This window comes from Eleginops maclovinus, chromosome 23, assembly GCF_036324505.1.
Source record: "Eleginops maclovinus isolate JMC-PN-2008 ecotype Puerto Natales chromosome 23, JC_Emac_rtc_rv5, whole genome shotgun sequence".
Lineage (NCBI taxonomy): Eukaryota > Metazoa > Chordata > Actinopteri > Perciformes > Eleginopidae > Eleginops > Eleginops maclovinus.
In genome coordinates this window covers 8223097-8250198 of record NC_086371.1, presented here as the reverse complement: position 1 = coordinate 8250198, position 27102 = coordinate 8223097, and the positions used below count along the sequence as shown (strand labels likewise).

The 27102-nt window shown below is 38.8% G+C and overlaps 1 protein-coding gene and 1 pseudogene across 1 annotated transcript in view; one reads left to right on the top strand and one right to left on the bottom strand.

The window, feature by feature from the left end:
* The window catches only part of LOC134859859 (ecto-NOX disulfide-thiol exchanger 2-like), a 148518-nt gene extending 143338 nt beyond the window's left edge, over nt 1-5180 (top strand). Inside the window, exons 14-15 of the mRNA XM_063876605.1 lie at nt 438-523; nt 4513-5180. Coding sequence (XP_063732675.1) covers nt 438-523; nt 4513-4644 — 218 coding nt within the window. The 3' untranslated portion in view covers nt 4645-5180. The remainder of the gene's footprint in view (nt 1-437; nt 524-4512) is intronic.
* A 789-nt stretch (nt 5181-5969) lies between these two features.
* LOC134860141 (solute carrier family 4 member 11-like) lies at nt 5970-23968 on the bottom strand (annotated as a pseudogene).
* Between the last annotated feature and the right edge of the window lie 3134 nt (nt 23969-27102).

Genomic DNA, 27102 nt, shown 5'->3' with positions numbered 1-27102 from the left:
CAGCCGTCATTTTGGTGTCTTCTGTCAGCCTCGTGATGCTCAAACAACAAGTCGAGTTGGAGGATTTCTCTCCCCTGGTCATCATCAGAGAGTCGAGAGCAGAACATTTGTTGGAGAGTTTTAGAATCAGACAGCTCTGATGAAAGATAACGGCATCAAAGCTGTCACCGAACACTCTAATCTGGAGCCGTAATATACAAGAGGCTCTCGACAGTGTTGTGAGCCTGACAAAAGCGACTCGATCATCCTCGCTTGTAATTCAGTCAGCCAAGATGAGGGGGAATAATACAAACAGATTTCTTGATTATTCTGCAGTGGTTTGAAGCCATGTTTGACAGGCAACAGAAACTGAGAGGCGGGAGCTTTGTGACAAGGTATGTGTTTGCATTTTGACAGTTTAATTAACATGTGTGTCTGACCTATTTGTGTAACTTCAGGGATCATTTCAACCTTCCTGCACGTCCACCCGTTTGGAGCCAGTATCGAGTATATCTGTTCCTACCTGCAGCGCTTAAACACCAAGGTAACGCACACACTGTCACACACATTCATACCCTAGACATAGTGACACAGATTAAATTTCCCTGCAGGGTTGACATATGGCCTGCTGTATGCCAGGGCCCTGCTGTGCCATTTTAGTCTCCTGGCATGCAAACAAGCCCGGAGTGAAGGAAAAGCCATCAGTTATTGTGAGATTTTTTTAGCCTTCATTTATCTCGACAGAGGTTGGTGAACAGGAACATCAATTTAAAGCTTCAATGCTTCACACACATATACCTGTACTTACCAGGGCTGTACAGTGTTTAAACAAATAGGCTGAATATCGAAGGTTTACATAGATTTTGGAAGTAGTTCATCACATCCTCAATTACTTTTTATCGTTTTAACCAGATAAGCTGTGCTATGTGGAATAACGTTTCAATGATGTTCCACTGTGTGCTTGCACGTATCAGAGATCCACAGGAAAATTAGCTTGAAAAAAATGAGAATGGCTTAAAGCTCCATGCAAATAGCAATGGTGGCTTTTTGTGTGGTATAAATACATTCAAGAATGAAAATAAATGGTTCGAAGTTCTTCCAAAATACCATATATATGCTTATGTTCTGCTCAAAAAACCCTTATTGTCAATATTCCTATGAAATTGACTTAATGCTCCTGTTGTTAAAGTGTTGATGACGATATGAATAAGATCCCAACAGATCATTTTATTCAGTATGGACAAGATCCATGAAACGATCTCTCTCTCTTAAAGGAAATAGCTACTATGGGGACTAGCTTCATCACACAGGCATGCGATAAGGCTCATTGCATCCACAAGAGTCTCAGCTCCTCACTTCAATCCACTTTCGTGTCCAAAGATCATGCAGAAATGTAAAAAATTTACAAAATAACAAATGTATACTGCACGCAAAACACTGCATGCTTTTGACCCAAATGGATAAGCATAAAGGGGCTATGTCTGTGGATGAAAAGATAATAGATATCCAATAAACCTGTCAGGGTTTGGGGAAATAGGACCCAAGTGCAGCAACAAAGGGAGGCAGGTATGGGTACAAACGAAAGGCGAGCTTTATTCCAAAAGCTGTTTTACAAAAATACGAAGTTAGGAAAAATCCAGGACATGAAAAACACTTGACTTGAACACATGAAGACGATAGGGAAATCCAAGACATGAAAAACGCTTGACTCATGATACATGAAAGACGACAACGAACTGACAGAGAACACAAGGGAAAGCAGGACTAAATACAAAGACACTAATCACGACACAAGCAACAGCTGGGGAGGGGAGGCAGAAACATGAGGGCAACAGGTGACAACAATCAGGGGCGGGGCAGACGCTGACAATGGCGGGAAAGACACACAAAGACAGAAAGTAACAGGGCCTGCAATGAGAAACAAGGTAAGTACCAAATAAAACAGGAAATGGAAAACGAGACACAATATGAAACACAGGGGCTTGACTAGACATGACATGACGTGAATACATGAACACCTCACTTGGTATGACATAAATAGTAGATTAAACGTGAAATGACAGACATAATAAATAAACATAACTAACAGATTTGAGGAGACAACAAAACCCATTTTCATTCTGATATTTTGAGGTCAAGATAACACTGTGAATGAGCCATTCCAGTTCTTCCCTTGCTGAATTTAGTCTTACTTTGAAGCATGATTGCCAGCTAGCATGATATTTTAATCACTCCAACTTAAAACTGAGCTTGCTATAGCCATCGATCCTGTGGGTCTCAGAGGATTAATAGCAGGAGCCTCAATATACAGTGAAGCAATATTTTTTTTGCTCTGTTCGAGCCTCATTGCTTCTGCCCTGTTGCCGTTATCACTTTATAATTTTATCACACATCCCCAGTTGCACAACCTATTGATGAATATATTCATGTTCTGTGTCTGCCTGCTGCTGCCTGCCTCTGCCAGTTTAGGCTGTTAGTCAGCCTGATTTCTGGGAACAAGGCGGCGTGTTTGAGCTGATTCCTTGAAAATAACTCAGCTGAGCCTTTTTCTCACCGTCCCTACAAGACCATTTTTAATTACTAAATGTCCTATCATTAACTAATAATGGTCAATGGTTTCTAATGATAGTCAGTGTTATTCTGCTGGATAGGGTTTAGGATGTCCTGCCTTCCTTACAAACACATTGATTTAAATTACAGGGATTGAACTGGCTTACTCACCATCAGTCACTAATAGGGTGTTGTAGGACTGGAAGTAGTTCAATTAAAAGTGGTCTATTGTATAACATTTTTTGAATGTAGACTCAGATTGGCAGAAAAACTGTTAAGAAATATCCATCACTATATTTCAGAAGCACATACTGACATCTGGTATTTCTGATTGATAAATTAAATTGCTGCTAAAAATATTGTGTTAGGCGGTGATGTCACAGTGTACCGCAGATTGTGTTGGTACACCGTGACATCACTGTTGGGTGCGGTTTAAGGTGCAAAACCTGTGAAAATTCAACCAGCAAGGAGAATCAAAAGCTAATGTCAGCCTGGAAGTTTATATTTAATCTATTATCAACCATGTTTGACTTCATTTCAGCACTTCAGATCAGAAAATGTATATTAAAACGTGGGTGATCGTTTCTTTAGTTATATATCTGTAATATACATATTCTACAAACTTAGAAACATTGAATCTCATTCTTACACAGGTAAACAAGAAGCACACCATGCTAATTTTCAAGTATAGTTTAACATTTAAAGTAACGTGCTTATTTCCAAGAGTTAGATGAGAAGATTGATACCATTTACTAATCAGTTGAAGCTGCGACTCACTTTTTGTACATCTTAATCAAAAGCCATGTAATGTTATAATTAGTTTGCTGTGAAGTTGCTGATAGTCAGGTTGTTGTGAAAGCCAGGCAAGCTGTTTCCAGTCTTAAAGCTTCATTTGTATCTTACAGGCATAACTAGTATCAATCTTCTCATCTAAATCTCTTCAAGAAAACAATTAAGTGGTCCCAATTATTATATTTAATTCAGAATATCCCTGTGTTTCTTGCCAAATCATTCTTTGAACAACTAGTAATCCTCTTAATGGGACTACAAAACACACATATTTGGCAAACAAAACGGTTTTGCATATTGAAAAAAGAAGAAGAAGGGAGCTTGGTATTTCCAAAAAGTTCTTGAGAGGAAAAGGGAACAGATAAGTGTATTCCCCAAAATACTAAACTATTATGTTAAACACATATGCGACATGTACTGTATGTGTATGTGAGAGTTGGGCATGCGTTATGAATGTGTTGCGTGTAGTTTTTTTGAAGATTTGTAATTGTATTTACTTCTGTAACATAGTGACATCACTATTTTAGTTTAGTTTTAGACAAAAGGTAAAACTGGGTGCTGCATCACAGGCAGTTTGAGAAAAATAAAGACCTTTATGAACATTTAAGCATGGAGACATGTCACAGTAGAGGCACAAAATACAAATATGAACTGGAAAATGAGCATGTCCTTTTTAAAGGCTGTGTGCGGCTGTGTTTCTCCTATTTTAACACTGAGTCTGCACATCAAGCAACCCACAGTGTTTCGTCAATAGTGCTGGCTGGACTCCCCAACAACAACTCTGCTACTCTGTGCTTATCTACCAGCTCCACACTCACACAGCTCCATGTCTGTAATGATACAGGAGTCCTATCTCCATGATGGACCCTAATGCATCCTGACATCAGCACAGGCTCAAACAACCTAGCTTTTGAATGCATGGATGTGTGGGTGGTCCACAGCAGCTTCTAGAGGGGATTTCTGTCTCTACTGTCACCTTCGCCTTTTTGGTGCTCCTCAGTCCACACGGGTGGTGTGAACCAGCAGAGCTCCTGTCATGTAGCTCATGTCATGGTCGTGATGCTTGCCCTTTTCATGGGGCTTAAGAGAAGATGTGAGAACTAAGTGTGAGCATTATGAAAATGAAAAGCAGAGGCGTGAGAAAATAGATTTGTGTGGCATTCAACTCTCTGCCTGTCTTAAATGTGTCGGCAGATTAACGCAGGTGAGGTGGAGGCGCTTCTCTCTCGGCTGCCCTGCACCTTCAGACAGGAGCTGACCGGTGTTGGAGCGAGTCTGGAGAAACGCTGGAACTTCTGCGGCTTCCAGAGCATCAAGAGCACATAAACAAACTCTGTTGGTGACACTTCCTCGACGAGAGAGAAACGACAGGCCACCAAGTACACGGAGGAAACTTTAGAAATGTGGAGGAAGCAATACAGTAATGGAGATGTTGGACTTTACCTGCAAAGACAAGAGCACAAATTATCCGCCACACATCTCAGATCATGGGGGGGTGTTTTGTGTAGGTTGCAGAGAGATAAATATGCAGTGGTGGCAAATAATTGGCTGCATCTCTATGGTGATCAGGAGATGAATATATCTCTATGGTGACGGTTGCATCATCTCTCCTTTTTTCTAACCGTGAGATTCAGCTAAAAGTCCCATCAGACATCCAATCCCAGCGGACTCATGGGATAGCTTTTATTTTTCTACTCCAGCCCACAGTTGGCTCAGTGTACTCTCAGACGTGGACTAAAGGGCTTTACATGAAGGTCACCAGGGTCAACTGTCGACATCAAAAGTCTTCTGGCTTCCTTTGTGGCGTCTTTTTTGATTTTGTACAATAACTAAATGTGAAATAAATTCTTAGGTACACTTTTTATCATAGCAGTGATTTTCTTGTTATTATAAACAAAGAAAAGGTTTGATATTGGCTATTAGACAACATTCAAACGGTGCCTTGCAGCTATGATTATTCATTCAATAAGACAGTCGATTTTCTTTATACAATTTGATTTCACATTTTCTGAATGTCAATAACAAACCTTTCTACTGCGGATTCATGCCTCAGACACATTTAGACACAAAAGATAATTGTCTTTGTAGCGTCTTTGTAGCAAAATGTGAAACAGAGCTTCCTTTTGTTCTCAAACTAACAGTTTCTGTTCCTGCAATATGTTCAAAACATCTGCTACATACCTCCATGGCATTCTTGATGCATTTATGGTGGAATACTAAAGCAGAAAAATACATTTGAAAGTATAGCATCAGTTGGTTTGTGGCTTTAATATGTGGCTTTACAGAAAGTTACAGATGAAACTAAATATTTCAAGAAAATGTCTTTCCGTAGTTCATTTTGTTGAAACTGTTCATGCTTTCTGTCCACAGAATCATTCCAGTTTATTGTGCTGGATGATATAAATCTGCCTCATGATTTCTGTTCTGTATGTCAGCCAAGTCTGAACTCAAACCCTACTGAAGACGAGCTTCTACTGCCATCTATTGGAGACATTCAACAGAAGAGCTTTACAGCTGTCCGTCTCCTCAGCTCAATTAGGCCTGGCGTTGGGCTGATGCTGTGTGTGACGGTATTTAAGAAAGTGCTCTCCTGGTGTTGCATGATCCGTATTTTTCGAACCTTATTTTTCAAATATTGAGGACAATCAATGTAATGTAAAATGTGCATTTAGTTCCTTAAAGGGGCTTTATTTGTGTAACAACAGTTTGATTTATTCCAAACATTACAGTGCACAGAACATATTCTTTATACATACATACATTATCATGTCACGTGTCTCCTCAGAATGAAAATAGCAGTATTTCACGGATAAACGACTAGGAAATGTATGTTCAACTTCGGTGTGGTTGACGCACACTTTATCATGGTGTAGTGACACTTCACTTTACCCGTTATCAACTGTGAGAAATTCCTTCTAATTTCTTTAAATGATTATGTATATTCCACAGTGGTAAAATACTGTAATCCTCTCATCCACATTGCACTTTACACACAGACCAAGCAGCTCTCTATCAAACACATGATGCCAAAATGAAATGAAATTATTAACATATGTTTGAAACATCACAACAATTTCAGTCAAGTAACCAGCTAAGGGCAAATGTGTGTGTTTGTGAAAACCATAAGCAAAACAGAAGAAACTCCTTCATCACTGTTGATGGTAAATACATTAAAGATGCAGGAATGTTCAGTATTAAAGTGGCAGCTACATGGATGGTCAATGTGGTGATGAACATCAGAAAGCTTCTGTGGGATGTAAATGTCGTCCAGTCACCGAGAGTGCTCACATTGTTTAGTTGTTGACACAATCATTGAGTTCTAAGTCTCTTTCCGTCCCGACAGGAGGAAGTGAATCCCTCCATAAGGCGCACTCTGTTGCTCTACATGTACTGGGCGTCCATGATATCCAGATACTTGGCGTCGATTACTCTGGGAAGCAGGCTGGTCCTGAGATAAAACACAAAGAGATACCAGATGATGTTGTGCCGTTAGTATGGAAACGGTATCTTAAAATATTAATCCTTCAGATACAAACCAGTTTACAAACGTTGTTCAAACTCCATATAGGGCTATACAGAAAAGTTCAAAGCTGTATGTAATCTTTCAAACACTGAAACTCAAATATTAAATCCATATTTAAATGATGCAAAGCGTCTTTCTTCATCTCTATTCATTATGGTCTCCCTGCACAGTTGCAGATAAAGATTAGGCTTTAGCAAAATTCTATAAGAAGTATTATATTATATGTTGAATAAGATTTCAGTGAAAGCTGCGTAGGATTGTTTCTGACTTGTTTGATCAAATCATTTCCAACAACGTTATTGTATTTCAAAGTGCAAAATTCAACAAAGTAATGAAAAGTTACAATTTCTCAAATCCACCCCATAGCAAGGAGTTTAAAACTGTGTGTTCTCCTGCACACAAAGATGACATTATATAAAAAACTAATGCATACAATCTGATGAATTTGCATTATCTAAATTGAGGATTTGGTTCAAAAACTGTTTTTTGAAGGATATAAAATATATGTTATGAAAATATAACTTCAATCCCAAATCTCAATAAAAGCTTTAAATATCAAAAAGTACACTCCTGAGTTTGTATAACTCCCCTCCATAGCCACAGTACTACCTGCTTTCAGAAACGAACTGAACTGTATATGAAGAATGAATCTTAACCTTTATAATGTAAACTCTATGCAGACATTGCAGCACTGTGTTGGTTTCCCAGTGCTGCTCTGCCCTCTGTTGGTCTGTTTCTTCTTACCTGACAGGGCACCAGCAAGATCATCAGGAGGGGAAGACCATCTTCATGTAGGGCAGAGGGTACATCCCGAATGCACACAGGACGATCAGCTGGATCATCTGTAGCACGGTGAAGTAGTGGACCTTCTTCTGAGGCACGCGGCGAATGTAGTGTGTGGGAGGATAGGAGGTCTGGACAAAGTAAAGTGAGTAACATGAGGTCAGAATGCTTTTAAATGACGTGTTGCATTACATTTTGTTTCCTAAAGTAAAAGTAGATTGACTTGTGTCCATTAAAGTTGTTTGTTGTTTTTCTGTTCTTGCTTAAGGGTATAAACGTGACACTGGGCAGGATGTTTAAGTAGCAGCAAAGTTAGCGTATCACTTTTTCCCCTTAATCAAACATCTACCTCTGAGGGCCATTCTGAGCAGACACCATATGATGTTTAATGGATAAACAGGAAAGACAAACAGATCAACCAATCACACCACAGTGTCCTTGCTGCTCACCTGTTCCTTTAGCAGCAGGGCCATGCGGTCCACCATCTGGTTCCCATCAAGCGACGTGGCTGCGATGTAGAGGAAGAGGCCGTAGAGGACAGGCTTGGGGATCCACTGCAGAGGGATGGGCAGCATGAAGGCGGACAGGCCGATCAGGATGTTGGCTACCAGCGAGGTCAGACGAGTCTCCTTCACACTGACTATACTGTTTGACACAAAGCCAGAGAAATACATCAAATATCCAGATAAACACTTATTATTTGATTACAGAACACCATAACCAGAATAATATACATCTAAGTGGTTAACATGCTTGTCAATGAAGAGTGTTTAACCTTTAGGGGGCCCTTAAAAACATGGAATAAACGAGTGAATACAAAATGAGTTGGTAAGTAAGTTCTTTTTTTCCTTTCTTATCCCCTTCTATCACTGCCATTTAGCTTAATGAAAATAATTAACCTCAGAAATATCAAAAACATTTCCAATCCACTAACAGTATATGACTAAAATAATGTTCAACTCAAGATCAATATTTAGATGTTTTAAATAAAATGTACTTTTAAAGAAAATATAATAAATAATGTTTTTTATTTAGACCAAAAAACTCAGAATTAGATAAATATATCATAGATTTTTTCAAAATACAGTACTCCAAACCATCGGATAAAAGGGTTAAGACGAGCTGGTGTTTTCAATCTTTGACAGCCCCACTGGGTTTTTTTATTCATTTTAACTTTACTCACGTAGTGTAGAGGTGTCCGTTCTCTATGTGCTGTTCTGTTTTGGCAAGCTGACGGGCGTGCAGGGAGGAATGTGGGAAGGCAGCATGCATCCATGGCAACCCCAGACAGGACATGAGGATGTTGATGCAGCCCGTCAGCACCAAGTCCCAGTGGAACGCCGTGCCTTTTAGCAACCTGGTAACACACGTTCGCACAGACGGGTGTCAAGTGGTTTGTCAATGAAAACACAGCAGCAGAACAACAAACCTGTTTATACTGTAGAAGACAGAGGAGCAACAAATTATGTGAAGAAAATATGTAAAAGCTACCGTAATATTACATTTATAGCCCTGGTTTGGCAATTACACCGAAGATTGAAGTCTTACTTATGTTCCGGCACATGTGTGAGTGAGATGACGATGTTCTGGTCGATGAAGATGAGCAAAGCGAGAAGGAAACCCAGCCCGACCGCGCTCAGTGTATTCAGTCCTGACAGCTTTTCAAAATGAGGGAAGTTGAAGATGGGACCATCATGGACACTGAACACAGGAACTAATAGCACACAAAGCATAACATTTAATATACAAATCTCAGACAGAGACATCACGTTTGCAAAGTCAAAGCTGATAACTTTAAATAAAGAAATGTCTTCATATTTAACTTTTCTGCTTCTGTCATAAGCAACTTTGATTCAGGAGCCACGCTGAGTTGAAAGCTCCCTGAAAGCAAATATATCACTTTTCTCTACCTCTGACTGAGGATTTATGAACAGTGAAATGTAGTCTGTGCCAAGGTTGTGACTTTAAGTCTCGAGGGTACTCTTCAATCAGTTCCTTTATATGAGGGATCTTTACTCACGCTGTATGTCGAGGAAAAGGTAGGAGCCAATAAAGGAGCATACCACCACAGATATAGGCAGGGCGCAGTCAGACACCACCTCTCTGATTTTGCCATTCAGATACGGACTGTGTGAGAGAAAGAAGATATTTCAACATTGTGCAAGTCTGATGTAATAAATTCTACAAGTTTCACTACAGTGATGACACTAGTTACTCTCTAAGCTTGAAAATAATTCATATTGGGTAGTAAGAAGTTTAGGAGATATCCCAGGAGACATTGAAATACATACATTTATCTACCTCATGTATTACATTGTTAAACCTGAAGGGTGGAAATGATTGCGGATCATTTGAAACATCCTGCCTGACTGCTGGGAAATCTTCCACCTTTTTCATATTTTGCCACCAACTTCATACAAGTAATGTGACGACATATATGCAACTACCATACCCAGATGGAAAGCCACTAATAGCATGAACCTAAGGGCTATGCATAAGTACAATTCCCTTCATATTTAAAGTTGTGATCCTTTATTAAGGTCCAATTTGCAAAACAACAATATAAAATATACTTCAGTTCATACAGTATGTAAGAACTTACTGCTAAGATTATCACATACAGTATATTGTCTTTCTGTTTGTTATGGCATTGCATTAAAACAGCCTGACATTTTGGTAAACATTGGCATCTCCACAATCAAGCTTTAAGCCTTATACATAATGACTGACAGACACAGTCACGTCACTAGATGTTTATAATGTTTACGTCTTTATTTGAACTCATGTTAAAAAACAATCGTTTTGCTTGTAATGGGGCAAATTTACCTTGTGGTATTGCAGGGTAAAATTATTGTCGCGCTTCATGCAGTATACAGTTATATATAAATTGAATAAATAGTTCTGAAAGGGAGCATACCTCCTCTTGACGAGGTAGAGGGCATAGCCCAGCCACAGAGTGCCCAGCATGAGCAGCAGACAGAGGACAGGGTCTCTCTCTGGTTGTCAGCACCAGAGACTCGGGCAGGAAGACTAATGCATGACCTTCAGCGTGTCCAATCAGTGACACGGACCCATTGCTAGGCACCAGCATGTTCCCCGTCTGGTTGTTGGCCTTCTCTAGAATCTCAGTAATCTGCTGGAGCACAAACGTGCTGTTTGTGGTGGCCAGTGTGGGCCCATGGTAGAAGTGGTTAAAAACTAGTGAAGGGGAAAGAGAGGGAGAGGAAAAACATCTTGTTATAGAGGGTCAGATTTCACACTAATTTAAATTGAGCTTCTTGTTCAAATGAATTCAGAAACAAAAACACTTTATATCTATTTCACACAAAGTGTCTTTTATATATTGTACTACCTTAGTGATATAACGACCCTCCTATGTAATAATTCTAAGTATATTTACAGGCATTCAAGCAGTGCTCTGAATTGAAGCTTTGCTCAGTTTGATGCAGTTTAACAGCCTGAGGCTTAAAAGGAAAGAATAAATCTAATGCATTTATTTCCGGTCTTGTGACAAACCCTTGTATAAAATACAGATATAAACAGAAGCTGTGTGACAGACTACATTATATTTACATTACAGGGTTGGGAGCCTCTTTGATTTTATGCTTGCGTTTCCTCTGAAGACTCTGTGATGGATCTGAATATTTGCTGTGCTTCATTAACTACAACAAATGATGTGAGGGACGTTTAGTCATCCCCCTGCGGTGTGGAGAGATAGAGCTGCTGCAAAATCATTCAAAACATGTTTAATGTAGTCTGACCTTGTCTTGACTTACTTTTAACAGTGCCTTTGACTGCATCCCCAACAAAAGCAATTGAGATGAACAATGCAATGACTTCTTCTGTTGAGCTGAAAGTGAAAAAAGAAAGTGTTTTTAAAGCGTTGCGTGATCATCCATGTTTAAACAAATGTGTGTTATTAAAACAGACACAGACATAACTGCCTGTTCAAGGCAAAATAATAGCCCAGATAGCGAGAGTGCATATTAAACAAAATATTTAATTATGGCTGAAGACAGGAAGTCATAACATATCGTTTTCTTTTATCGGTAGCCTCACCTCAGTGCCGGGCCAAATGGTTAGTGACATGCTTCTGTCTGTAATATCGCATATTAATAAATGTCTTTGTGTACTCACCGTTTGAAGAGTTTCATAAAAAGGCTGATATTGAATAAGCCTCCGAGGATGAGGAACAGGCTGTTCCATAAACCGATGCAGGCATAGAAAGCTTTAAAGTCAAGGTCGTAGTCATCGCAGATTCCTCTGATTACTAAAAAAACACACATGAAGACTCAAAAATAAGTAAATCACAATATTAAAAATAATGTTTTCACAGTGACTGTCTGGCAACCTGGCTGCTTGTTGTTTATGGGCTTGAATACAGTACATTTGCTGCAATTAACGTGCTGTATGGGATTTTTACTGTTGTTTTTTCACAGTTAAATGCTCCACAGATTATTCACCTGATCAACCCATGTGTGCCCAAAGACTATATGTAGTATGATAACGATACATTTCACAAAATGTTGTTCAGATTGGTCAAAAGCCTTAAAGTCTGATACAGACATACTCCTGAAACAGTACAACTTTGACATTTTTAAAACACATGAGAAATCATCCTTTTATAAAAAGTCAAATTTCTGAAAAAGAGTCATCGCAAAACTGTATCCACCAAATGTTTTCAGTATGAAGACAAGTTTACACTGCGTCATGTATGTGCATATCTTTGATATTCAACTCCATCTTCCTTGAGGTTTTTGAGGTACATGCATTTTCTTATCATTCTATTTTGAGTCAGTTTTTGACCCTGAAAGACTGAAAACAGGGAGGAAGAAACAAAAAGGTGTGACCAATTAAGACACAATACACACCACTTATGAAGATGGCCAGTGGTGCAGTGGTCAGTGGAATGACGAGAGGTGAGCCAGCGAAAAGAGAGTAGATCACCCCTCCGATGCACTGCCCAACTATGGTCTTCTGAACATCTGTCAAGAAAACAAACGTACGTTATTTTGCATGCCATACATTAAAGGCTGTTACAGATAAAGACACCAGCAACAGGAGTGCATACCTATCTCTCCTCTTGTGCTTTCGTCATTCAACGATCCAAAGGCGATAGCAGGCAGGAGAATGGCGATGTAAAGGAAGATGGCAGTGGTGGTGTACTTCAGCAGGCAGCGGTCCTTCCCAGTTATTCCTTGATGGATTATTTAAAGGGTTATAAAAGATATATCAGCCAAAATCTCGAGTTATCTTCAAAGTGATAGGCTTTTAAATGAGACATTTATGGTTAGCAGAGGCAATTAGTCAAATAGATGTGTTCTTAGTGTTTCAAGAAAGTATTAATACCATCTGTGAAGTCTGATGGGTAGAGAGGGAGTCTGCGCCGGAGGTCATCAAAAACACCTTTTCCGAATTTAAAGAATTCTTTGAGCTGTGGAGAGAGAGACAGGATTTATTCTTTCAGACTTAACGCACCAGTCAGTGAAAATATGTCATTGGCAGGTAACAAATGTTATTCAAATGCTGTTACTCATGTTTACGTGGAGAGCCCTCTAAAGGGGATCTTTGAAATAATACACTTTTACTTATCGTTGTGCAATGAAATCAGGAGTAAAATGCCAAAACTCAATATGTGTTCTTGCTCTGACAGTTTTAAGTGGAAAAACGTGTAGACAAGTGAGAAGATGAAATACTTTTCCATCAGTTTCTAGCTTATCAGATGCAAAACACAGAGGTCTTTGATATGTTAAGACAATGTTTGAAATGTCTGGAAACACACAAAGTAATGTAAGAGGCTTATTGTTAGCAGTAGAAACAAACTTAGTACATTTACTCAAGCATTGCATGTATCTGACAGCTATAATAACTAGTGCATTTACAAACATATGGAAATATACAGCTGCAATTCTCTGCATTTTATTTCATTTTAGTTGTTTTTATTTATATCAAATTTGAATTCCTGGGAATTGTTCCTGACAATACCTAAATAATTAAGTAAAAGACTTAATCAAATTGTAAATGCAACAAAGTATTTATAGGTATTAGTCGGTGCACTTGCATTTATGTGTTTGGCCTTTTCTGTGCTGATGCAGTGTTCCCATTGAAATGAATGATAACCCGTGCAACCTTCAGTGCTGAAGATGACTTTATGTTGAAAGATTCCTCTGACTGGCACATTAATAAGTGAGAAAAGATAGTAAAATATTGAAAACACAGATAATTCCTGTGGAAATACATTAATTGTCATTCATTTGCAGGTTGTGTAATAGGTCTTTTGAATGAACTTAGTAAAAATGCACTTTTCATATTTTTCTGTGGAGGAATTTAGTTCGCATCCATAATACAATTGATCATAATGGCACATCTAAGGGTCCATCATTGCTTGTTTTTGTATTATGCAACTCTGTAATTGCAGAACAGGTTAAAAGGTTGTTTTGGCAGCAACAAACCTACATTTAAATTCTGTTATTAAAGCATTCAGGACATCAGGTGCAGCCACAACCTGTTGTTAACTCTGCTCTTTTATAACCCAAATACATGCTTTCTCTCTAGGCAGTATCTGGGTGTTCCCTCTTATCCGCCCTCCTGCTGGGCGCTCACATTTCCTCTCAATTTAAACACAGGACATAATGAAGTACTTTATCATTACATGGATCCGCACACATTCTGCTGCCAGAGCCATGGAAGACCTGGCAGCTTTCTCAGTTTGTTGCCCAGCTGCGATCGCTCCTCAGGCCTGACTGATGGAGTGTGGAAACAGGATAATCAGGTAATCTGGCTCAAATACTTTACTTTACGGCCTCACATCTTGATATGCCTGGATGGAGAACAAGCGGGTGGGTCCCACATGTGGAGATCTAACATGTGGGTAGAGAACATAAGTGTTGCTTTTACAAGTAACAACTGCTTTGTTTGTAGAGTTAAGTATCGTTGTATATTGGCTTATAAACTTTGTGCTTTTTTGTTATTATACAACAGTCAAATGGCCACTTCTGCACTAATAGCAGATTATGTTTACATCTGCTCTTCTTTCACACCTCAAGTGGTTTCCCTCTCCGTGGATCTGAGTCCTCCACCTCCGTTGCGATCGGCTTCTCTGATTCGATGGAGAGCTGCTCTCGATGGTGCACCAGCTCCTCTTTGAACTCCTCCGCAGTCTTGGGCTCCAGAAGCTTCTGTCTGAAGGAGATGTCCGAGAACATCGTGGCAAATGTTCTACCGAGTTCGACGGCCGACTTGGTGCTTTTCTGTAGGAAAAGAATTGTGAGAAATTTACCAGAGATTCTTTCGTTCTCCAAACTCACAGACACACCCTTTTTTGTTATATGGTGCTATTTTTTGCTTTGTATCACGTATCACTTATACACTTTTAGATACTACAAGGGGGACATTTCTGATATTTCCTCCTTTATATTATTCATTTTAAATAGCAGAACTTCGAATTGGCCCTACTGTTCGTGGAGGAGCCAGGATGAGGATGACGTAGCGGGCCTCACGGCAGTTGGCTCCCCAGTTCTGTGGCCTGTCCAGACGGGTGATGCAGACATGGCGTCTCTGCAGGCTCCTCACATTTGAGCTGAATCGATAAGAATATCATTTATTTAGGTTCAGTGGTGTATAAATGATTGATTGGCCAGCATTATGTATTGGCAGGTGTAAATTAGACCCGAGTTCTCTTAGAAAAAAAGAACATTACTTTTCCAATGAAATTATTTTATGTTTGTTGTCCCTGTACAGTCAAAATAACTCAGCAGCTCTCTTAAACCTTCCCCTACTGAACTGATGCTGGGAGTCAAAATAGCACTCTTTTTACAAAATATTATTGTGTCAGAACTCACAGAATACAAAGCCAGGACTGCTGGTATCGAATGCCGGTGGAAGTAGCCGTCACACCCTGAATGGTTTCTGACAGGAGGTGAACTGTGGGAGCATAATACGATTAACTGAACAGCCAAAACAAGTTGATATTACAAGCATCGTTTAATGAAAACACACACTACACTGAGTAGTTGCTGAAGTATTCAGGTCTTTTGCTGGAGTAAAAGTAGCAAAACAAGACTAGAGAACTACTCGAGTACAAATGAAAGTCTTGCATACAAATTGTTACTCAAGTAAATGTAAAAAAGGGTTGACATCATATTAACTTGTACGTAGTTACTTTCCACCGCTGTTCAAAGTGTTTTTACTCACAATTCAATTCTTCCCCTGTTGTGTCCGTAAACAGCGAGGTCATGACCTCGTCCACATCGCAGTTCCCGTGCCCGTCTTCCACCACGTGAGTTAACATCCGCCTCAGGACCTCATCCAGAGTGGCAGCGTTCTCGTCCAGAAGGATACTCGCCTCGGCCAGGAAGCTGTCCAGGTCTCTCTGGGCGCGCACTTCCTCGCGGAAGTTCATCGGCTTCACATACTAGTGTGAGCCAAGAACAAAGGGAAATTAGCTTAATGTCAAAGTGCACACAGGTGTAATGTTCATTTTGCAGACTGTATTCCGCCCCCAAAGGCAAGTAAATCAATAATTCTACCTATAAGTTTCTGATCGGACACAGAGAGTGAGACAAGAAAAGCATAACTTACTTTTCTTGTTGTGTTCAAAAGCCCAAAGCCAGGACAGTCAGGATCTGCAAATAAAAGCCACATAAAGAATGTATGATTGTTCACACTGTCTCAGCCTCCAGCAACCAAATGGTTCTTTCACATTCGAAAAGTTATTCTTGGAACTAACTAATTCATCGAGCAGCAGCATGTGCATGACTAGCTAGCACACATGATTCCCTTAATTGCACAGGCTGCAAATTTTCCTCAAATGATAGATGTCACAAGAGCACAGAACTGCTTATGAGCTTCTTTATCCGTATTAGTCAATTGTGGCTTCTTTGCTCATAAGCATTTACTGCTGCTGAGACACTCATCCATACATTCATTACATCCAGGCTCGACTATTGCAAGTCTTTTCTACGGCACCACCACCAAAGTCCTCAATAAACTCCAATATGTCCAGAACTCTGCTGCACGCCTCCTCACTGCTACCTGCTTCAGAGAACACATCACACCTGTCCTCCGTGAACTTCATTGGCTTCCAATAAAACACGGAATCAACTTTAAAATCTTACTCACCACCTACAAGGCCCTCAACAACTTAGCCCCCCCCCCTACCTTGCTGACCTCCTCCATCACCATGCCCCCTCCCGATCCCTCAGGTCCGTCTCTGCCAACCTACTGCAAGTCCCCCGGACAAAACCCCGGACCTGGGGTGATCGGACCTTCTCAGTTGCTGCCCCCTCCCTATGGAATTCGCTTCCCTCCTACCTCAAAGTCTCCCCAATCCTCTCCTCTTTCAAATCTGCACTAAAAACACACCTTTTTGCACTAGCCTTCACCACCTAACTCCCACTATCTTCTTTTTGTTTTAACCTCTGTTTTTGTTTTGAACCCTAGTATAAATTAATAAATGATCTGTTCGCATACTTCTGATAGGGCAATATGTAAAGCGTCTTTGAGTACTGTAAAAATCGCTATATAAATGTGATTTATTCTTATTATTATTATATAAATGTTATTTATTATTTGTTCTCTCTAATTTATAATCTTAGAACAAATCACACCGCAGGCTGAACATGTTATAGTGAAATTATTGTTACCTGAAACACTGATCTGGAGCTGCTTGTTATAGATGTGGTCATTGTGATCATCCTCACAATCCTTCTGATCCCCATCCTTCAGCTCTGTGAACATAAAAATGAAGTGTCACGGTCAATAACGACATTTTCTGTTATAGTGTTACATACTACAAAGCAGTAGTTGTCAGACACATAGTGTTTAAATTTACTTTACAATTGAGAAATCAGAATCAGGAATACTTTAATTATCCCAGGGGGAATTGTTTTTTGTAAATAAAAAATAAAATACATTATATTTAAGGATTAAAAATGTGCAATAAAGGATAAATATAGAAATAAAGGGGCCCATGCTCATGCTCAGGCATCAGCCAATCATATACAATGTGATGGAGCTCTGGCCAATAATGTGGAAGTGCAAGTGTTACATGGTGATGTCACTATGTAGCCGAGGTAAACAAAGCAGTCCAATGGAGGCGTTACAGGCAGGGGGGAGTGGAGGAAGCTTTCAGATTTGATCCATGCTAGACCATTAACATGCACGGAAACCTATATAGCACACTCCAGGAAAGGGGAAAACCCAACAAAGCACAAGTAATAATAATGATATAATAATGAGGGCCGTTTCATAGCTGAACATAACAGTGAGATAAAACTGCTCTTTGTATTAAGATTAAGATGCCTCTCCAGCCACATACACACTGTCTCCAGTAAGGGACAATTTATTTTTTCCTCCCACCACTCTGCCATCTGTTGACAAGCACACAGCACGCGCTAGAGAGAGACCCAATAAAAAAGTTCCCCTTACACCAGACACGCAGCACTACAACAATAGCAGCCGCTCATAAATTCCTTAATTGTACGGAAGATAAATATGGCATCTCCATCGCCACTTTTTATGAGGGGGGAAAGGAACAGCTACAGAATTGGAGAGTTAACCTTAACCCTTCATGAGCTACGCCTGAGCTATGATTATTCCCGCTTCCCGTCATTGACCCAAAGATGATCTGCCTTGTTATTTACCCATTAATTAACCTCCCAACACACTCGCAAGGACACGATGTGCTCACCAGCTTGAGCATTGGGTCATCAGTGAGCAGCGAGAATTATTTCCATTAACATAAATATTTCCATTGCTATAAATTTACATGTGAAAATCTACATTATTCTGCCTCATATCATGAATAATGTTCTCTGTTCTCGCGAAGCAGAGCATATCTTGTACAAGAAATGGCAGAAACCATGCTGAGAAAAAAGCAATCAAAGTAACTACGGAATATCTATTACTGCTACGCACCCATCTCTTGGAAAACATATCCATTCTTGGACCTCCCGGTGGATGGATCCTCTGTAGAAGGAAAGACAAATATGTTATTCACACAACTCCATGTTCAATTTATAATAAAGTGTTTTATATTAGAACGTTTCCACATTGTTTTTTCACTTGCAGCCTTAACCACAGACACCCAATATATTATTACATCTGGAAATTGTTATCATATTAGCAGTGGTGTCTTGTTCACGCATTAAGCAGACTTCCTGCAATATTATATTTTATTGTAGTCACGTTTTTAACCGTTTTATTAATTTAGGTTACGTTTTTTTGCTATGATTTCAACTTCACAAAACCCTGGTGGAAATATCTGACTCTTCAGCCGGTAAATGTTCCACTATATTTACCAGTGCACATAAATCAGTTTGCTATTTGATGCAGAATAGACAGCTTAGAATAGTTTTATCAAAGTTCCTCAGCCAGAAACAGCTGTCTGCTGCATACAAGGTTGGTGAGACAAAATGTAAAATTGACCGGTGTTAAACCATAACAATGAGCTAAAAGTGCTTACTGCTCCAGAGCGCTAAAAACTCCAGTCACCACGAGCGACCCCTTTTACAAAACACGTTGTCATAGATACAAAGTGATCACTACAGGGAGATAAAACTGTGTGAAACTCTCAAACTTACACAGCTGTACCCTGCTGTCTCTTACCTGTGCAACAGTAGCATACACTAAAAACAGTCTGCATTTACCAGCAGACAAAAAACGTCCCAACTGATCTCATCTGCTGAGCGGGAGGCACCTCTGTACCTAACCCTAACCCAGATGCAGTAGAGGGGGCTTATTGCAGAAGTCTGTCTGTATTTAGTTTTTTTGTGTGTGAATGTGTGTGAATGTGTGATGTGTGAATGAAGAAATATATGTATATAAAAAGGCCATCGAGGGGTCTGGAAAAGCACTTTATAAATACAAACCATTTACCATCATACACTCACACATTTCCTCGACAAAGATTGATATTCCTAAACTTACTAAATCATTATTATAAGTGTGATGCAGTTGGGTGAGTCCTTGACGACCCTTAAAGCGCTACACTTGATATGATGTAAAAGTATAAAAAAAACAGAGCAGTAGGAACTGAAAAGAGACCCCTTTGCTCTCTGTTTCAACAAAAACCTGACACCAGCTGCGCCTGATGTTTGTATAGACGCTTGTGTTTCTGCGAGGCACTGCTGTAGCTGCACGGATGAGCTTTTCCTCGCCTGAGGCAGAAATTGGCTCTGGGGGGCTCCAAGCAAGAATATATCTCAAAGTAGATTAGACCGAACATTCCCAGGCCTCCCCCACTTCACAGGAGCCTGCACAGACAACAGGGGGCCTCTCAGCTTATAAAACAAGCTGTTTGTAGCAGAGGATGTTCAGCGGGACGGTGATTTACTCATCTTCTGTCTTGTCTCATAAAGATAAAGGTCAAGTTTGTTGTAAATACTTTCCATTATTTCTTATCAGCATGATCAAGAGTAGATGACTTGCACTTAACTGTAACTCTTTTTCTCATCAGCTGCAACGGGGAAATTCATAAATGATATTATAGCTTCAAAAGCGATAATGATTCTGTGGGAAATGTAACCTGATAGTGTTTATCTATCCATCCTTGCATGCCTTCTAACTCAACTGTCTCGTTCTTTTTTTAAAGAAAGGTCAAACAGGGGAAAAAGTGAATAGAAAGAAACTTCATGTAGTTAGGTAGGTAGAACCAAACTACAAGCTTATTTAAAAACCACACCTAAAAGAGATATAAAGGTATCAGATATCAATGACCATATATACTTTAAACATGTGTAATTACATTGTAAATTCTGATTAGCTGATAATAATAAAAGCTAGCACTTTGTTAATAAACAAACAAAATCAGTAACTTCTAGAGGATATAGGCACAGCCATCGTAATCACATGTACTTGAATGTATTTAGTTTGCTATAGGCAGTTTAGAAAGCAAAAAATAGAAAACAAAAACATGATTGTTCAATACAGAATACTGTTGGTTACGATGGCTCATGCATGTGGGTTTCCGGTTGGCACACGACAGATTTCCTCACACTCTCTCTTACTGTGCACTCGTGTGACATCGACAGTGTAAGAGAAACTGAGTAGTCCAGATCGACATTACTCCTTAAATAGTCTGCTGAGTCTGTCTGTGAAGACACTTTCCAAGATAGAATCCTGCGTCTCTGTTTCAATGTATCGCTGTTGGTTTACGCCAGCCGTGATGGCAAGAGGTACCCAGGTATTTTATTCAAGTAACAGTACCAATACTCGAGTAAAAGTTACAAGTTAAAAGTAAAAATCCTGCATTTAAGATCTTACTTAAGTAATAGTACAAAGTCAGTATTGGTATCAAAATATAGTTAAAGTATCACAAGTTAAAGTACTTATTGTAAGAGCCCCTTTCAAAATCATATACATATATAAGAATTAAGTATTGATCAAGACTATTGATGCATTACTGTGTCTATAACAGCCAACATGTGGGGCTAATTTTAGTTTCCTAATATGCTGTTGCTGGAGTTCTCAAAATTAATGTAATAGTTTATTTGTATTTCGTTCTCTGAATCTGTAAAGTAACTAAAGCTTGGAGTTTAAGTATAATATTTTCTTCTATAATGTAACGGATTAAAAGTATAGAGTACAATAAAATGTGAAGTACAAGTAACCTCAAAATTGTGACTTCAGTAAAGTAATGGAGTGAATGTACAACATTACATTCCACCACTCTATGGCAGATATTCACAAATACTTAAATGTATTCATATCCGTATTCTTGTATTTTTCTCCTCCTAAAAAGTGTTGAACTCAGGGCATCTTACAACTATATTTCCAATCAAATGTGAATTTAGATGACTAGCCAACTTTACTATAAACGAAGGGGGGTTTAATTCCTTCCGAAGAAAAAATAATGTGTCAGAGGTCTTTGTTTGGATCTCAGTTGGGAAAAAGACATGTTTCTGCTTTAATGTATTCACTTCTGCTTCCTCATCCTCTTTGTGTTGGGTTTGTTTGGAGGCCAGCAGTAATGCTCTGTTTAAATGTCTTGACATTTATGCGAAATATGTGGAAAATACACCAAAATAATCAAGATAATAACACTGTTTCTGCATTGTCACCATGATTAATAAACTTAATGTTTATTTATTAATATTTCCCTGATTGAATACGTGCAACCGAGAACATAAATATTAATGCTTTCTTCTTCTGCTTATTACTTTCCCTCGGAAATATTAACTAAAGCATTCTTCTTTTTCTATACCCAATCTCCACTCCACTAATTCCTCCTTTAATTTCTGTAATTCCTCATTTTATTTATTATTCATTTTATTCATCCCTGCCACAGTGCTATCCGTAGGGAGAGGACATCCTTGAGCGTTAGAAAACAGAGGAATCTTGTTGTGTCTCGGGGAAAGAAAGTTACAAAGCTGACGAATCTGTGCTGAACTCAACAAGGTCAAATCGCCGAGGCAGAAGGGACGCTCCTTGTGAATTTACTGCTTCCCTTGACTTTTACATATAAAGACCTGCTTGTAATTCGGTCCTCTCAGTAAGGATACTAAACTCCTATCAGCAGTGAATTTGACCACAGTTAGTGTATGCTTAGGCTGTACTATGAACAGTGTGTTCTCTATAGGTCACAATGTCCACATTCATATTTTAGAATAAAGCAAATAACAGGAAGGAGGAACTACAGCTCATTCCACTTCAACACCTCAATGATAAGGAAAACCTGGTGTTTGGTTATCCAGCAGGGTGCATATGAGCAACGGGGCAACAGTAATCATAGTAATCATAGTCACACACTAGCCAAAGTACAAGTACACATCTGAAGGTGCTTTCAACTCAGGTAGACTTCAAAGAGTGACATTAATCCTCTGGGAAAGCGAAGCGTTTGAAACTTGTTTATTAAGTTTGTGGGATGACGAAAAACCTGCATAACGTTTGTATGCCTGAAGCAAATCGCAGGCAAGAAAGGGGGTGCTGTAGATTTGATACAACTTCTTTATTAAATCCAATTGTATCTTATTATCTTCAACTTCAACCAGAGAATGTCTTAAACAAGAGTGGAAAGGCCAGATTAGAATATTAGACATTTTTTTCTGCTAGATAATCTTCTTAATCCATGACCTGAGAAAACTCAAGTATGACTTTTTAACCCATTAATGGCACTGAACAGAATTGCACTCATACTTGTCGTAGTTCGGCCATTGCTTTTCATTATTTGTTAATCAGCCAATTCAATTAATTGATCGTAAATTTTAAATAGTAAAGCAAATATAGCATGGTTACTTCTTAAAACCACTAGGTTTGTCTGACCAAGTGCCCAAAACCTACATATATTCAGTTCACTTAATACAACATAAAGAAAATAAGCAAAACCTCACAATAATCAAGAACCATTGACTGTATTTTCAGACCTTTTAAGGCAGAATTAAAATAGTTTCCAATGATGTTCTTGTAGAATAATTGAGCTCTAGTGAGTTGTTTAATTGCCCGAGTAATTGTTATATTATGCAAGTGACATGATAAACTAAGTGTTATGTAGATATGAAATGGAATATATGACACTATAGCCACATAAATATTGTCTGCCTAACTTAAGACATACGTAATGCAATGTGCTGAGTGATTCCCTTCACCCGTGTGGCACTATAACAGTGTTAAAAGATGCCAAAATGAATTGAAGGTTAGCTGTAAAAACCCTTCCATGACAGATAAGTGTGCCATTTATTGCCATATTGTAAATATTAAGCCATATCCGTTTGGCTTTCCTGGCAATAAAAAAGCATCTTACTCATATTCTGTGGTTTTAAAACCAGGCACACTAAGACATAAAAAAAAAAAGGAAATAGCACCCACAGAAGCTGGCAAATAAAATATAATAGAAATGATTTTACATCCAAAGATAAAAGCCAGCACTTTAGATCACTTTTACACCTTTATCCAGCTGCTATCAGCTCACACACACACACACACACACACACACACACACACACACACACACACACACACACACACACACACACACACACACACACACACACACACACACACACACACACACAAATAATCTATATAGAGGGTTTCTCCACGTGTTGGAAACTGTTGGCTCAGGTTTCATCATGAAAGACCTTCTCACAACCCTCCACCCCTGTAAGACTCACCAGATGGCACAAAATGGAGGACCTTTTTGGCTTCCATGTTCTTCAGGTTTTTCAGGTGAGACGCTTTCCAAAGGTCAACCCATCATCCTTCTCTCTGCCCCCAAATCACACTGCACTCACCAGTGAAGTGCTCTCAATGTGTTCCATACACACACCCATACACACACACACACACATTCTGAATTGAAACTGCCCCTCCTCCAGGAGCACATGGGTTTGAGGGAGGAAGTGAGAGGGCAGGAAGAGAGAGGAGTGTTTCTTTCTGCTGGGTCCTTGTGCCTATGAACTAGTACTTCAGTTTTTATAATATGTTTATGGTGTTGGAGATTTCTGGATCTTTTTCTCCTGAACTTTTATAAGAACGGTTGTCATGCAGCTAACTCTGTAAATTGTTTACACACTTTAACTCACTCACTGCTTTATTCATTCAGTGTCTTCCAAGTCTTTTGAAACATGATACATGTGTCATTCTGCTGACTCACCAAACGCATGTCCTGTGTGTGAGATCTTTTGTATGTCTGCTGATATGGTGTAATAAGCATCTGTACTGAGTCCAAATTAATCAAACCATTTTAAATGATAAAATCTCTCCATTTTCAAATTTGTCGATTAATGTTTGGGGCTTTTATGTTAAGATCAGGTCGGTAATCCTATGACGGTTAAATATCAATATGTGTTGGTTTTATTTTGGAATTTGTATTTTATTGGTTATTAAATAACTTTAAATTAAAAAAATTCCAGCCAGCATACTATCAAATATTTCGTAATAACAAACAATCCCTTATTAATGGATTATAACATTTTCGTTATTGTTTTTAAACTGTTGTTTTGATGACCTGTTTTTTAAATGTGTGTGACTTTCAATCCATTCCTCTCAGTGTCCCATGAACACCATGGGTGGAGACTTTTAGAGTGGTGTTAAAAACATAGTTATGTACACAAAATAGAGCAGCAAAAACATACAGCTACACATTAAAGTAGACTTTTTTAATGTTAACATTAAGCAAATTACAATATATTGTGTAAGTACTTGAATAAAACTTAATCAGAGCAGCTTAATGAAACCATTTTAGCCTACATTTTTCTATATCCAGGGCTCTCCTTTTTTGCCTATGTCATTGCTGCATGTCTTGGCATGTTACTGCCACCTATTGTCAATCGGCAGAATTGCATCAAACCACCCTTTGAAAAGAATACAACATAAGAGACCCACTCTTAACACCAGTTTCAAATCCCTTTCAGTAGTCAAAACTCACAGTATCCATTCAACTACAAATATGACTAATTCTTAGGGTATTCACCAAAGGGATCAGGGAGTATCTGGAACCAGATGCAATACCAAACACAAACAGACCTGGTTAAAGAAGAACACATAGAGAAACATATCTTGTTTCAAGGCTAATGACACATTGGCTGTTACTCTATCAACTCACTGCATTACCTGCTGCTCGGGAAAATTGAAAGAGGAATAAAATGACTCCACTGGTGATCATGGTCACCGCCTAAGAAGAGGAACATTACATTACCTTGAATTTTTATAACATAAATGAAGCATTTCTTCTCACAGTATTTGGTACTCAAGCAGAAATAAATCAACAAATTGTTATTTTGTTAAATTAGTATATCAAATATGTGTTGTAAATGATTCCATGGTTTAAATGTATTCAAAGATCATAATTTGTGGCAGTCTGTTTGTCTTATTATCTATAAATCTTGATACAGAGTGACTTAGAAAACATTTAGCTATTCATTGATTAGCTGTTACTTCCTGAATCATTCTTCTGTCATTCATTCGTTCAAATTCCACATGCATGACGTATTTTGTGACCAATTTTATTTGACTTATTTCTATTTTCTCGCCCAATGTCAGAGGAATTTAATTTATGACAATTTGGGAGATTCATTTAGTTGAATCTTTTTATAACTGACATAATAGGGAACAAAGAGACAACCTTTACGATGTTGCATTCAAAACAAATAGTCTTTGTATAAGGTGTTAACTTTTCCTTGTGGATTCCTAGTATTGAATTACTAATAGTGAAATGGAATTACTGACATTATATCTGTTTGTGCTAGAAGTTACAAGCTGAAACTTTGCAAGCTCTTTCTTGGAGCAACTTAGGTGAAAAAAATCCTAGGTTTTTTAAACTGGCCAACCTCCACTTGGCCCAAGGCAAGACAAAGGTAAACAAAGAAGTACTTGACAATTCTCTCCACTGCCAAGAGAGGGCAGCCCAGTCTTTTGTTAATTTAAGAGCAAACAACCAGAATCTGTCTCACTTAGGATATAATCAAAACCGTTTCAGATAAGGAAAAGCAGCTATTCTTGGTGAAAAAGACCAACTAAAAGCTTTACAATAAAACACAACATCATTAAAAGTGTTTTTAGCAGTGTAGTGCATATGTTTGTGAAGAGGATTAGTGCCACATGCTGCAACTTTCAATTTGTATCTACCAGTTTGATGAATGTGTTGATCACGATATGCAATCATTGACATTGTTGGTACTTCCAAATGTCTCTCTAACCCTAAAAACATGGTCGTAGCTGTTTTCATGGTGTGAGGGATTTTTTCAGCTAACTTAACAATTCAATTGTTGGTGTGAATGCATGATGAACGCCGCTCTGTTAGTTCATCTGAGTCTCAGTCTTTGCAGCAGCATGAGTTCAAATCTGACCTACCACTCATTGCTTTACGTTGCCCCATCCCTCTCTTCATTTCCTGTGTATTTCCTTCTAAAAAATCAATAGAGACAAAACAAAACATCCAAATAGTGCATTTGGCACTGTTTTGTTTCCCTGTATTTCATCATGCTGTTCGTGTGTGAAATAGTTCTGCAACTGTATTTCCTTGTGAAACCCTGTCTTGCATAATGCAAATAACTTGTCCTTAAACCACGGAGCACCACAGCTTTTATTTTGAAATAATCTGCTGTACCTGTGTCCGGTGTAAACATCCTTTGATCAAAGCCAGGTCCCCAAAGAAGACACATGTAGGTTTCATGGCCTGACTTAGGCCCTGATCCAAAGTGACCGCATTAGAGCACAATCTTATGGTTTTATTTACTTGTCCTTTTAACAAGACATGCATATCTCAACAGATCTAACCTTCATATTGCAGCACTTGATCACTGCTTATAACTCTAAATAAAATCCATGCTGAAATAGACCGCACACATTACCTTAGATAACTTCTCAACTTCGTTTACAGCACAGACATGTGCGGGCAGTATGCATTCTGGACTTTCATCGCTGACACAGCAGTGAGTCAAACAGTGACTATAGCATCACTAACCAACAGGCCAGGACAGCAAGGAAATGCTGCATTGATAAACTAATGTTGTGTGGTTAATGGGTTCATTGTAAGTGCA